A 13,943-nucleotide genomic window follows, 5' to 3' on the forward strand; every position below is an offset into this window, starting at 1 on the left:
CCCCGCCTAGCCTATTGGTTCAACATGCCCTAGGTTCCGCCCACCAGCTTCAGGGTCTGGCCCTGCTATTGGAACCATGGATTAGAACCCCACCCATTTCTTCGAAACGCCCTTTTTTATTGGCTCCCACTCGCAAGCAGGTCAAAGCACACCTGCCCGCCCTTCCCATTGACTTGTGGAACCCGTGCCTATTGGTTTGCTACGCCGCGGGTTTCGGCGCTCCTTTACCATTGGTTTGTGCTGAGAACTTTGCAACGCCCACTGACTCGTCGCCTCCGCCCCTCTTCAGAAGGCACGCCTCTTTCCACTTTGCCCCGCGGAGAAGTTGCCATAATAATTGGCCGGCTTTGGCCCTTACAGCATTATGATTAGCTCCGGCAGGCACAGGTTCCCCACCCCTGTGACATAATCAGACTGGTGCGCTCATTGGCTAATGTGCAGGGTCGAGGGACACGGGTAAAGGTGGGTTGCGCGGCAGAGGCTGCTAGGCAGCAAGGTCAGGCCTCGCGTCCCACCAGGCACCGCGGCAGAGGGGCAGGCCCCAGTCCGGAGTCAGCGACCGAGAACCGGAAGTTCTGGACCTTCCCACAGTGCATCGGGAGAATTCTAACCGGTTGTGTGAACCTTCGCCGGTTTCTTGTTACCCACAATGCTTTCCCTGTTTAACGCGACAGTTGCCATAGTCCCACCGATCTCTCGTTACCCATCATGCCTTCTGTCCCCCGCTCCCCACACCCCGGACCTGCGTCACTGCGGCTTCTATCTTTGGCCCATTCATTTCTGTCCCATTACCCAGCATGCCCCCGTCCCATTCATTTCAGTTTCACTGCCTTTAGCACATTTCTGTCTGTGCACTTCCGTCGTTCTTCTAGCCCTTCTTAAATTAACCATCATGTTTTGAGTCTATTATCTAGCATGCCTGCGGCCCCTATTTCTCCATTTATTCATCTGTCTGCCTCTGGTTCATTCATCCAGATCTATTACCCATCAGGACCTGAGCTCTTATTACATTATTCATAATTTTGACTTTGGTCTATTTTTACTTGCCACTTATCCATTAAACCCGAGTCCCTCGTACTTAATTATTACCATTTATATCTCTGCTCCGTTTATTTCTGTCCCTTAGACTGCTGTTGCACTGTTTCCTTTTCATTAACCACAAGCTCTGGATTCCTCTCCCCTCTCCTTCTATTACCCATCGTTACATTTTTTTTTTTTTTTGCTTATGCATATTTAGCCATTATCCCTTCCATTATTTTTGTCATGTCTTTGGCTCTTTTATTTTTGTCTATAACACATCTTGACTTCGTCTACTGATTACCTTAGGTCCTTGGCCCCCTATTTATTACCCATCATCATGTTCCACCCTCCTCCCCTTCACATTCCACAGAATACACAAGTTGAGACCTGGTCAAAGTACAAATTCATATTGGTGGGAAATGCCCTATTACAAAACAATATCAGATCCCTTACCCCAACCCAGGTGTGACCATCTCCCCCCCCCCCCCCCCCCCCACACACACACACACACTCCAGGGAGATGTTTGGGTCCCATTCCACTGGGCAGCAGTAAAAGGACTTAGTAGTCTTCAAAGTAACACGAAATTATTCTCTCAAGGCTGGGGTCAGCAAGGCACACTCTGCATGACACTCACCCTATCTAGTCCTTGATGGGGGCTTAATTCCCTGAAGACAGGATTTGGGGAAGTGGGGACTCAGGAAAGGGTCCGGACCCTGTGACTCCTGCCTGCAGGAGGAGGGAGATGGGGAAGCTATACCTTGGGCTGGGGACTCCCCTCCTTCCCACCACTGGGGAACAGACAGGGTGGGGAGGGGGCAAGTGGGGCTCTGCTGCCTGGAGGGCTCAGGTCTGAGCAGCAAGGTGCCTGTCCCCCAACATCCAACCCAGCAGAGCTATTGGGAGTTTACTACCTAAGGACACATTAGAGGTCTGGGGTTTTCTTTGGAATTTGGGAGGAGATTGCAGAATGTGAGACGTAAGAGGTATGAACTAAGGTCACAGTTTTAGGAGTCCTTGGGTCAGATTGTGCAGAAACATATTTCCCCTCCCTCAACTCATGAGATAAGGATGCCAGGTTTCCATTGTCAAGGCAGGTTTCTCTAGGTCAGAGATAATGGGTTAGAGGTCACAATGGATCCACCAAGGTAGAAGTCACAGATGAGATGCCTGTGTTTGCTGACAGTGGCCTGGCCAGAGGTCAAGCGGCACTAGATTCCTGGCAGAAAGTTGAGGGATCAAAAAGAGAGGTCAGAGCCAGGGCCATGGCAGCTCACACATACATGGCCCGGGACATGACAAAGCCTTTGCCTGAGTAGGAGTCAGAGGGACTAGCGTAGGAGAGGGCGTCATAGATGGGGTTGATCTTGTCCAGGTAGTCCTCCTCATCATCATCCATGTCCTCCAGATCCAGGGGTACCCTCTCCACAACAGGCGGCCCTGGAGGCGCCAGGATGGGGGACCCTAGACTCATGGCCCCCAGGAGCAGGGGCCCCGGCCGCTCTTCCAAGGTGGGCAGCTCATGGTACCGAGGCATTTCCTGGGGGCAGGGAGGGAATAGGAGCTCAAGGTCACTTCCTGAACTTGACATAGAATCCCCTTGACTCTAAAATCTTGACCATCTCCCCACGCCAACCAGACCCAATCTTACCCCTTGTCACGGGGTCAATCATATGGCTTGTCCCTAATTCAAAGCCCAGAGCATGGACCTCACCCTGTCAATCCTGAGTCTCTACTCTGTCTTTTGATTTCTGACCTGAGTCTTTCCCCATGAACCTTTGACTTTGATCTTGACCTCAACTCAAGCCTGAAATAGCCCCTTCAACTTTGACTAGTTACAACTTCAATATCTGACCCCTGACTTCCAGTAGACGGCTGATGGGACTATATATGTCTTGTCTTACAGAATCTAGCAGATGTAGATGTTCAACCAATCTTCACTGAGCGACTTTAAACTCTAACCTCATGTCCTTGGAATTTTTCAGTCGTGACCTCCCCCACTGAATTGTAAACATAGCTCGATGCCATAAGCTATGACCAGAGACACAGCTCTGAATTTGAGTTGTGACCTTTAATCCTTAACCTCTATGTCAGCGACTGTACCCAGCCTCATCCTCACCCGAGATCCTACCTGCTCAGCACATGAGACGCCAGCATCAAAATAGGGGGTCTTGAGTGGGCTGTGCTCTGAGGCCCCAAGAGTGAAGAGCTGGGAGGGCTGCAGTGGGAGGGGGTGGGATAGGTCAGGACCCCCGCACAGCCCACCTCTTTTCCCCAACTCCCTCTTCCCCACCATGGCCTTACTGGGGAAAGGTGGCGGGGTGGGGACGGGGTGGGGGTGGGGGGTGTGTGCAGGGAGGCGGCCCTGGGTTCCAGGCAAAGTGCTTACCATCTCTGGCTCCTCCAGCTTTGTCTTTGGGGTTGGTGGCTTGTATGATGGAGGCCCCTCCAGGCTGTGGGGTAGGAGGTAGACCAGGTAGAGGCTCAGAGCTAAGAAGCCCCCAGACCCTAGGGCCATTGCACAAGCTCCTCCTTCTGCCTGATATCCCTTTCTACCCCTCCCCCCCATTCCCCTTGCCCAGCTAACTCCTACTCATCCCATGAATCTTCCTCCAGGAGGCCTCCCTGATTCTCCAGGAGGATCACGATCTCCTGTGATGTGGTCACAAATGGTTGTACACCTCCCTCTCAGGGCATTTAACTGAGTTTGTATTTGAAGTGGGGTGTGTTTTTTTTTCCTTTATTGCTTTTCAGAGTGGAAGGGAGGGAGGGAGGAGGAGGAGAGAGAGAAAAACATCGATATAAGAGATACATCAACTGGTTGTCTCCTGCACACACCTGAACCCACAACCCAGGTACATGCCCTTGTCCAGGAATCGAACCAGCGACCCTTTAACCACTGAGCAACACTGGCCAGGGCTGAAATGTTATTTCTGATTTTACTCAATGACTGTGCCCAACCATGAGCAATGTGAGGGAGAAAATGAGATCTTTGATCAACATGGTGTTCCCAGAACCCACTATGAAGAATTCAGTAAGTATTTGTTAAGAGAACGAATAAAGGATTGAAATGCTTTCCTATCCTCCAAACCGGCGGTCGCCAACCTTTCGGACCTCACGGATCGCCAGTGGTCCACGGACCACCGGTTGGCGACCGTTGCTCCAAACTATGCCAAGTTCCCTCATTCTGCATAACCACAGATCAGAGCATCCTGTGTATGTAATGATGGGCACTTACTATGCCTTCAATACCCAACTCAGCTCTGGCTGGTGTAGCTCAGTTAGTTGGGTGTCGTACTGTGCACCAAAAGGTTGCTGGTTCAATTCCTGGTCAGGGCACATGCCCGGGTTATGGGCTCTCTCCCCGGTAGGGGGCATGCAGGAGGCAGCCGACTGATGTTTCGCTCTTACGTCAACCTTTCTCTCTCTCCCTTCTTCTTTCTCTAAAAATCAATACAAATATTACCAAAAAACCCCCCAACAACACAAAAAACACCAACTCAGATATCCCCTCCTCCAGGAGGCCTTCCATGACCTTCTGGCTTCTCTCAGCTCCCTTAGGTTCGCTAGCTCATCCCTGGCCATGCTGCCCCATCACTGCCTGGGGACGGTCTGTCTGCTCCAGACCATGAACCCCAGGAGGGCAGGGCCAGGGCCATCTCAGACACCCCTGGGTCTCGGCACTGGGCTGGGCGCAGGAGGTATGAATTGCAAGTTGTTGTTTTGCATTGACTAGATGATGAAGACAGTGGTTCACGCACTATCTTGTGCATCAGAATAACTCAGGGAGCTTGTTTATACAGATTCTGAGCCCTTTGTAAAAGTTCCGATGTAGTGGGTTTGGCATAAGCCTAGGAGTATGCATTTTTAACAGGGGTTCCCATGCCACTCCCCGACTGAGTCGTGTTATTTCAGAACCGTTTTGCCCCCAAAACACTTACTTGCTGGATGAATTTCAGCCAGTGATTTCAGCTCTCTGAAACTGTTTCCTCTTTCACGAAATGGTTACCATTAGCTCCCTATAGTAATTTATATTTCCATGATATATGTGTGTGTGTGGACTTTATTTTTATTGATTTTAAAAAAATGTTTTTATTGGTTTCAGAGAGAGGAAGGGAAAGGGAGAGAGCAATAGAAACATTCATAATGAGAGAGAGTCACTGATTGGACGCTCCTGCACACCCACTCCTGGGCATTGAGCCTGCAACCCACGTTCATAGGTCGACCCTCAACCACTGAGCCACATGTGGGCATTTTTTAAATGTTTGTCTCATCATTGCGGTCCTACCTCCAGGGCCTGGTCCTCCTGGGTGGCTACTTTTTGAATACTTGTTGAATCGATGAATGGATGTGAGACTTTGTCGAGGTTACACATGTCAAATGCATCTCGTCAAGCCTGGCACATACAAGTGCTCTACACAGAGCAGTGTGGCTAGTTTCCCCACTATCCAGGCTCCTTCTTTCTCAGACTAACAAAGATTTTGGCTGGGCACATGGCCACCCAGAATAAAGACTACATTTCCTAGCTTGCCCTGCTGCTGGGGACAGCCATGTGACAGGTTCAGGTCAATGGAAGTGAGAAGTGATGCATTTCCTTAAAGGGTGACTGAATACCCTATATTTCTTTCCTTTTAAAAAAAAAATCTATTTTTATTGATTTCAGAGAGGAAAGGAGAGGGAGAGAGAGAGAAACATCAATGATGAGTGTCACAGGGCATTGATCAGCTGCCTCCTGCATACCCTCCACACTGGGGATCGAGCCTGAAACCCAGGCATGTGGCCTGACCGGGAATCGAACTGTGACCTCCTGGTTCATAGGTTGACACTCAACCACTGAGCCACACCAGTCAGGCTTGAATACCCTGTATTTCTCCTATTTCCTTTTCCCACTGGCAGGAATGGGGGCTTTGAGGCCAGGATAGCCATGTCTGGTTGTGAAGTATGTAGATAATGATAGAAGAGTGGGGAGCCTTTGAAATGTGAATAAAGGTGGAGCAACAAGATAGCAGGAGCCTGGGCTCTGATGACTTCAGATAGCAGAGCTGTCATATCCATGATTTATGAGACAGAAGTAAACTCTCCTCTCTATCCTATTTAAGTTATAGTTATTTGGGGTGCCTCTGCTTCACAGAGCCATTATGGATGGTTTTTCTCCCATCTTTACCCTCCACCTTAGGATCCCCAGTTCTGGGACCCTTCCCTCATCCACTGCTTAGTATGCATCACTTACTCATCTTCCTCCTCTGCCCCCTGCAGCCTCTGTTCCTTCCGCTGCTGCCGGCAGATGAGGATGCCTGTGGCGACCACAGCAGTGGCAATGATGGCAGCGATGATGCCCCCAATGATGCCACCGGTGGCTCCTGCACCTGATGTGTTGGGGGACTCTGCAAGAAGAGGGACAGTGTAAGGGGGTCTCCAGGAGGAAGCCACAGCTCCTTACTCACAGCCCAAGTCATCACCCACATGCCTATCTTAAAGGCAGGGGACATTCTTTCATTCAACTTATCCTTACCAAGCAATTTTTGTGGAATTTATTCATACAAAAGCCCCCACCCCGACAGAATTTATGTTGTAGTTGGGCAGGGAGACCAACAGTACAGAAACAACTACAATATGCCAGGTGGCAGTTAAGTGATGTAGGATAAAGCTACATAGTGGGTCTGGTCGGTATGGCTCAGTTGGTTGGGCGTAGTCCCATGTACCAAAATGTTGTGGGCTCAACCCCCTATAGGGGTCCTGCAGGAGGCAGCCGATCAATGTTTTGTTTTTGAAAAAGCTTCATATTTTTTAAAAAATATTTTTTTATTGATTTCAGAGAGGAAGGGAGAGGGAGAGATTGAAACATCAATGAGAATCATTGATTGGCTGCCTCCTGCACGCCCCCTACTGGAGATCGAGCCCACAGCCTGGGCATGTGCCCTTGACTGGAATGGAACCTAGGACCCTTGAGTTCGCAGGTCGTACGCTCTATCCACTGAGCCAAACCAGGTAGAGCAATGTTTTTTTTTTTTTTTTTTTTAACATATATATATATTTTTTATTGATTTCAGAGAGGAAGGAAGAGGGAGAGAGAGATAGAAACATCAATGATGAGAGAGAATCACTGATCAGCTGCCTCCTGCACGCCCCGCACTGGGGATCAAGCTTGCAACCCAGGCATGTGCCTTTGACCGGTATCGAACCTGGGACCCTTCAGTCCGCAAGCCAACGCTCTATCCACCAAGACAAACCGGCTAGGGCAGGGCCAATGTTTTGTTTTTATATCAATATTTCTCTCTCTCCCCCTTCCTCTCTTTAAAAATAAATAAAAAATCTTTAAAAAACAAACAAAACTGCAAAGTGGGGAAGGTGATAGGAAGTGACAGAGCAGGTGGTCAGAGAGAGCCTTACTGCAGGGTGACATTTGAGCAAAGATCTGAAGGAGCTGTAGGGGGGTGAGCAATGGGGGGAGAGGTGAGAACATTCCTGGCAGAGATGGCCGCCAGTGCAAAGGCTCTGAGGAGGAAGCGTTGTTTTTAAGGAACAGCAAGGAGCAGCGAATGAGGGGATGCACAGGGAGATGAGGGAAGGGAACTGGTGGGAAGGGAAGTAGAGCTACAAGGCAGAGAACTGGGGGGATCCTGGGGTTAGGATCATAGCCAGGCATTCATTACGGGGAATGGAGTCATCCTGGTCTGAGGATCAGAACTGCTCCAACCCAGCAGGAAATGCCGTGAGAGAAACGCATGGCCCCATGGCCTTTCCTGTGCAACACACTTCACACTTCCTCAAGTTGTTATCGGAGTAATTGCTTGTGTATTTGCCAATTTCTACACTAGGCTGCGCGTTCCGGACGGGCTGGTCTTGCTGGATGTGTGAGGAAGGGTGGGCATGGGTGCTCAGGACCTACTAGAAGCCAGATTGACAAAATCCCCGCCCCTGCCCTCTAGGTGGGAAGGAGGGGGACTAGAAGGGGGTGTTAGACAGTAAGCAACCAGAATGCAAAAGGCCCACCCACAGGCCCCACCCCTTCCATGAAGCCCAGACCACAGATGAGGAGATCCAGCCCCCAGAGGAACCATGCCTGGAACCCAGGACTGTCCGTTTTCCACACTTCCTGTTCCACAGCCGGCTTGCTCAGGAGGGCTTGAATGTGGGAGGATAACAGTAATTGCCGCTCAGTCCACACCAGCCATCCTCAAGTTAGTTACTGTTATTCCAGGTGTCCTGACTGCATGGGAGTCTGCCTGCGTCCCTGCTTCATCCCCAGCAATTAAGTGGAAGTCAAAACTGGTAGAAGTAAACTCACCAAGCCCCTCCCGGCCACCCAGCCCCACTGGGCCAAGGAGCTCAGCCTACAGAGTAGTGTGGCAGCCTCAGGAGCAGAGACAAAGCCCACAGCAGTGGCCCTGGGGCCAGGGAGCGGAGGTGGCTGGGATTTACCCCTGCCCCTCCCATTCCCCACCTCAGTTCCCAGCCTGGGGTTGGGAGAGGTTCTGGTTGAGGGGAATTAGGCAGGATGCAGAGCTACAGCCCCTACCTCTGAATCACTGAAAATTCCCTCCAGCTGGGCCCCAGGGGAAAAGGAAGAGGAAGGAAGCAGGAAAGGCCACTTCTCAGGGTGGATTGGTGGGACTTCCCTGGTTTCTCAGTAACCATGCCCCCCTGGCCTCCTGGGGGCCCGGAGAATGTCGGGGGGCAGCGCTCCCTCCCCAGGTCTCAGCAACCTTGAGGAGTTGGGTCTGCGCTGCTCCCGCATAATCAGACCATAGCACCTTCTGCAAGCGCCCAGGGGTCCGGGACCCCAGCTTGGCCTGGGGAAGCCAGCCTCCCACTGGTCTGGCCACTGCACCCGGAAGGCAGCCTCAGTGCTGGAACCATCAAGTCCAAGCCCTCCCGTCTCTAAGCCCAGATCCCAGTCCCACTGGCCTCAGGGGTCTAAGCATCCAAGGTGTCCTTCAAGGACCCAGACAGTAGGAGACCCCCAGCCTCCCACTCCATGGAGCCCAGTTCAGCTTTCCTAGCCCCCCCGCAAGAGGGGGTCCAGTGTATTACAAGACACCCCCGATTTTTCCTCCAAGGCGTTTATTAACTCCTGAGTGTCACAGGGCAGGGCTGGGGCAGGCCAGAGCCAAAACCAAGTCTCTGGTGGGGTGGGGGTCCTCTGTGGGTCCCCCTCCCCCTCCCCCATGCAGCCCTGGAGACTGTAAGTCCAGTGTGTGATATTCCACCTCCCTCTGAATCCCAGGAAAGTGGGAGGTAGCATTTGCGCTCCAGTGTCATCCAGACAAACGAGTCCAACCAGTCTGCAACCCGTGGCCCCTGCAGGCTCGTCTCTGTCTCTCTGTCTGGGGGTCACACGTAAACCGCCCGCCGGGAGATGAGGGAGCCGTCCAGCTGGGACTCCATGTCATCCTCGAGTGCTAGGGATGGAGGCAACATGAGGCCTTTCTCGGCCTTCTCCTCCTCTTCCTCGTAGTCCTCCTCCGTGTCCTTGCCGTCCGGCCTCGGGGGACCAGGGGCTGTTGTGGTCCAGAAGACGGGGCCCCCATTCTCAAACACTTGAGTTTTCGGATCATAGGATCCCTGGCCGCTGTCTGGTCCTCCTCCTGCTCCTCCAGGGCTCTTCCTCCTCCTCCTCATCCTCAGCAGGATGAAGGCCAAGGACCCCCCAGCCAGAAGCAGCAGCACCAGCAGTGTCCCCCCCACGGCCCCCCACACCATTGGACCCTCGTCTCGGGGAGAGGCCCGGGGGCCGTCTGAGGAGAGAGAAGGAGGGGTGAGAGAGAGAAAGGGAGACACAAGGTCAAGAGGATACATCTGGGGAGGACACGGCAGGGGAGTGACAGGAACAGGGAGATGACTCTGACTGGGCAAAATGGGGAGGGGGGGGGCAGGGAGAACCCATTCACTCTTTGCTACAGGCTGAGTGCTTTGTATGCGGAGGGGTTGCCAGCTGGTGGCCCCAAATCTCCTTATACCCACACAGTATTATTAAACTTTCTAGCCAACATGTCAGAAACCAGGTGATGTCACTAAAAATTCCCAATTTCATTCGGGGGTGGGGGTCAAATCTGGCAACACCAAAGTCTCATGTCCTCCACCTGGTGATGGGCTGTAGCTGAGTGAAGGCTGTGACTGGGAAGGGAACAGAGTTCCACACCCGGCCACCAGGTCGCTTGCCAGGACCCAGTAGGCATGTGACCCCTTGAGGATGAGCTGAGGTCATGGTCACAAAATCTTGGGGTGGATCCAGCCAGGAAGAGGGAGAGGTGGATTTGAGCTTTGACTCCAAAGCTCCTTGTACTCGAGAGGAGAAGGGACCTTCTGAGAATTCCTCCCTTGGAGCGCTGGGGGCACCTGGTCTGGGCGGCGTGGCCCGCCTCCTGCCTGGGCCATCCATCCCCAGTGCCACCCGCCTCCTGCCTGGGCCATCCATCCCCAGTGCGGAAAATGGGGCTCACGAAGCCCCGTCCCTTTGCCCTCTAGTGCTCCCTGCACTGGCTAAACTGCAGGGGGGAGGCCTGTGGGGGAGGTGACAGGGAGCCAGGGAGGGCTGGGCTCCAAACCAGGACAGACATGATACAATGGGAACCTGATTACACATGCTCTTTCCCCACCCCCTGTATGCAGGGGCGAGACCAGAGTGTCCACTTACACCAGACCCTCCCCTCCCCAACCTCTGTGCAAAGGGTCCCGAGGGCATCTATTTCTGGGTGTTTTAAAAAAAAGAGGGCTGTCAAGGCAGTTTAGTGACTTGCAAGCAGCAGTAAAAAAGAACAGGAATGTGCCTCAAGTATGAAGGGTAAGTACTACTTTGTGAACCTCTTTTGGGGAAAATATATGCCTCTCCCGGGATACTAGGTGGGGCACGAAGCAGACTTCGTCCACACCGTCTGGAAACAGGCTGCAGCGCGGGAGCGGGGGGGGGGATGGGGAAAGGGGGGAACGCCTGTTCCTGGAGCGGTACTGAGACAGCAGTGAGTGTTCATGCGCCCGTGGGCTGAAAGTTCCCCAAAGTCTCCCTGAAGGGACACCTGGCCTGCCGTGTGGCCTGTGTACGCACGTTTGCATGGGCGTGAACCCCACACCCAGGCGATGACAGCATGTCTGGGTCTGTGTGCATGGGGGAACCTGGTGTGTCCTGAAACCCTCGGGGAGAGACTGCCAGGAGCAGGGATATTCTTCCGGGGCGAAGCCACGTGTTGGCAAACTCACTGTCAGGGTCTGGATCTGTCTGTGTTTCTGTGGGCATCTAGCTGTGGGCGTGGCTTTATGGCGTTTTTGACTGCTCCTCGGTCTGTGGCTACCTTTGGGATAGTCGGGGAGGGGGCGTCTTTCTTACTGCTCGGTCGTTCTGGGCTGTGATTGTGTGTGCAGCCCGGTCCCCGATGGGCCTCGTATGTTTCACGGGGTGAACACTGCAAAGGGCTGACCTCTGGCGCTGGTGTGCGCCCAGCAGCGGACAGCCCTGGGGTGTGTGTGTGTGTGTGTGTGTGTGTGTGTGTGTGTGTGTGTGTTTGGGGATGTTTGCACTCCTCCGATGGCCCTTAAGTGCGCCCGCGTCTGAGTTCTGCAGGCTGCGCCCCTGGGAGGTGCCTTCTGCGTGTGGGTGGGGACCTGCTTCTCAGGTGTGTTTCTGGGGTGGAGGTTCCAGTCGGGTGCCTTGCTGGGTGGGTGGAGCCGACTTCTCTGGGTGTGCCTTGGAGGGCAAGGCCTGTGTCTCATTCGCCACTGTGTTCCCAGCATCAAGGAGAAAGCCTGGCAAGAGGAAACTTGGACAATTTGTTGAAAGAGACCCTCTATAATGGGTTTTTGGAGTTTCTGAGGGCGTGCACCCCGACGGTCGTGGAGTTTCTGTGTATTGATATGAGTGATGTAACTGCATGTGAATTGCAGATTCCCGCGATCCTTCCCCTCCCCCAGCACATCCAGCGGTCGTGTCCCCCTTCAGGTGTGCGTGTGTGTGTGTGTGTGTGTGTGTGTGTGTGTGTGTGCGCGCGTGCACGTGTGTGTGTGTGCCTGAGTGTGACACCATGTGGAGAGCTGGCCAGCTGAGCGTGCTGTGTGTGACCGTGTTTCTGAGTGGGCCCATCAGATCGCCTGGCGAGTGCCTGCATTCCCCAAGAGAGGTGTGCTGTCATTTGGGTGTCTTTCTAGATGTGTGTGATGTCACATTGTCGTGGGGGTCTGCTTCCCGCCATCTTTTATGTCTATCTTCACACCGGTCTGTGGGCGTGCTTTGGTGGGGGCCAGGCCACCGTTCCCGTTGTGTCTGCACAGGGATGTGCCATGGAGAGCCACGCTGGAGGGCGTTCCAGAATGGCTCTTCCCGGGACTGGGGGTCTCGGGCTCCGGCCAGCTGTGATCTGGTTTGGTTCAGTATCTTGGCTGGTGCCCCTGCCCGCCTGGGGGGTGGGGGGTGTCGTGGTGACAGCAGTGTGTGGGCTATGTTATGGGCGAGGTTGTTTTGATTCCAATGCATCTCGAAGCACAGGGTGTGTCTGCAGACACCAGTCCTGCTGGCTGTGGCTCTGACCTGAAGGGGACTCTGCACCCAGCCATGGGGTCCGTCTGTGTCTGAGTGTCGGGGTGCATGGCCCTGTGACCGTCCCTGCCTCCCTCCAGGTGTGTGATGCACAGCTGTGACCCCAACCCCACTGCCTTCAGCCTATGCACAGGCTGAGTCTGCCTTCGCTCCTTTCCTCTCTGGCTGTGTGTCTTGGGGTCTGTGTTTCTGAGTTCACATCAAGGGGACTCGGAGAACTTTCCACCCACAGACCCATTTCATCATCAGTCACTGTTTCCAAAGTACCGACTCCAGAAACACAAACGCCCAACATGCACTACCAGTGGCTCCGGACAGAAAGGACCAGCATTCACCGTAAGAAATTCCGGTCTGTTTCCGTCTGGCGGCCTCACTAGTGTGTGATTCTGTGGGCGTGTCTCACTGGCTGGAGCCCAGGCAAGGTCGCTGCCTCTCTTCCTGAAGATCCTGCCCCGCCTCTCCTCTCCAGGAAGCACCCAGCACAGGCCTCCACCTCCAAAACTCCTCTGCCAACACCTACCCTCTATCAGCCCAACCCAGACCCCCCTGGGGGCAAGAGAGAAAAACCACACCACCCTCCTCTCCCATCCCCAGGCGGGTCTGGACCCCTCCCCCAGCCGGCGGCACAGCCTCCCCCGTGCAGCCCAGAACCAAAAGAGAGGAACGTGGGACAGACCCGGTCATCACACACCGCCCCCGAGACCCGCTCACCTCGAACGAGGACCACCTGCTCGGCACGGCCCATGCCCTCGGCGTTGCTGACGGTGCAGGTGAAGGTGGTGTTGACCAGCCTATCCACCAAGTGGACTAGCAGCTGGGGGCCCTGGTCTTTTGCTGAGGCTGGTAAGGAGCCTGAGGTCCTGGAGAATGTGGAGGTCACATGAGGGGGACAGCAGGGTACACAGAGCACAGGCCGGTTCCTTGATGACAGAGCCCTCAGGAGCCAGGCTCCAGGGACCCTGAGCTGTCCACTCCCTCCTTTTGGAGGATTCCCCCTGGTTCAGGCCCCAGCCCCTCTGCCCTCAGACCCAGGAGTCCAGGCCCCCAGCCCCTCCTCCCTCAGACCCAGGAGTCCAGGCCCCAGTCCCTCCGCCCTCAGACCCAGGAGTCCAGGCCCCCAGCCCCTCCTCCCTCAGACCCAGGAGTCCAGGCCCCCAGCCCCTCCTCCCTCAGATCCAGGAGTCCAGGCCCCAGTCCCTCTTCCCTCAGACCCAGGAGTCCAGGTCCCAGCCCCTCCTCTCTCACACCCAGGAGTCCAGTCCCCCAGCCCCTCCTCCCTCAGACCCAGGAGTCCAGGCCCCAGTCCCTCCCCCCTCAGACCCAGGAGTCCAGGCCCCCAGCCCCTCCTCTCTCAGACCCAGGAGTCCAGGTCCCAGCCCCTCCTCCCTCAGACCCAGG

General features: G+C 54.3%; 1 protein-coding gene across 2 annotated transcripts in view; it reads right to left on the reverse strand.

Annotated features, from left to right (window-relative positions):
• Positions 1 to 1,404: 1,404 nt before the first annotated feature.
• The window catches only part of NECTIN2 (nectin cell adhesion molecule 2), a 29,185-nt gene continuing 16,646 nt past the window's right edge, over positions 1,405 to 13,943 (reverse strand). Inside the window, exons 5-9 of one of the 2 annotated variants that reach the window (XM_080644362.1) lie at positions 13,257 to 13,405; positions 6,249 to 6,402; positions 3,408 to 3,471; positions 3,150 to 3,236; positions 1,405 to 2,558 (exon numbers count right to left, since the gene is read on the reverse strand). In XM_080644362.1, coding sequence (XP_080500488.1) covers positions 2,292 to 2,558; positions 3,150 to 3,236; positions 3,408 to 3,471; positions 6,249 to 6,402; positions 13,257 to 13,405 — 721 coding nt within the window. In that variant the 3' untranslated portion in view covers positions 1,405 to 2,291. Of the gene's footprint in view, positions 2,559 to 3,149; positions 3,237 to 3,407; positions 3,472 to 6,248; positions 6,403 to 9,069; positions 9,757 to 13,256; positions 13,406 to 13,943 lie in introns of those variants that run through there. The other variant, XM_080644363.1, reaches the window with a different exon arrangement.

Source organism: Plecotus auritus (genome assembly GCF_963455305.1).
Source record: "Plecotus auritus genome assembly, chromosome: 10".
Taxonomy (NCBI): domain Eukaryota; kingdom Metazoa; phylum Chordata; class Mammalia; order Chiroptera; family Vespertilionidae; genus Plecotus; species Plecotus auritus.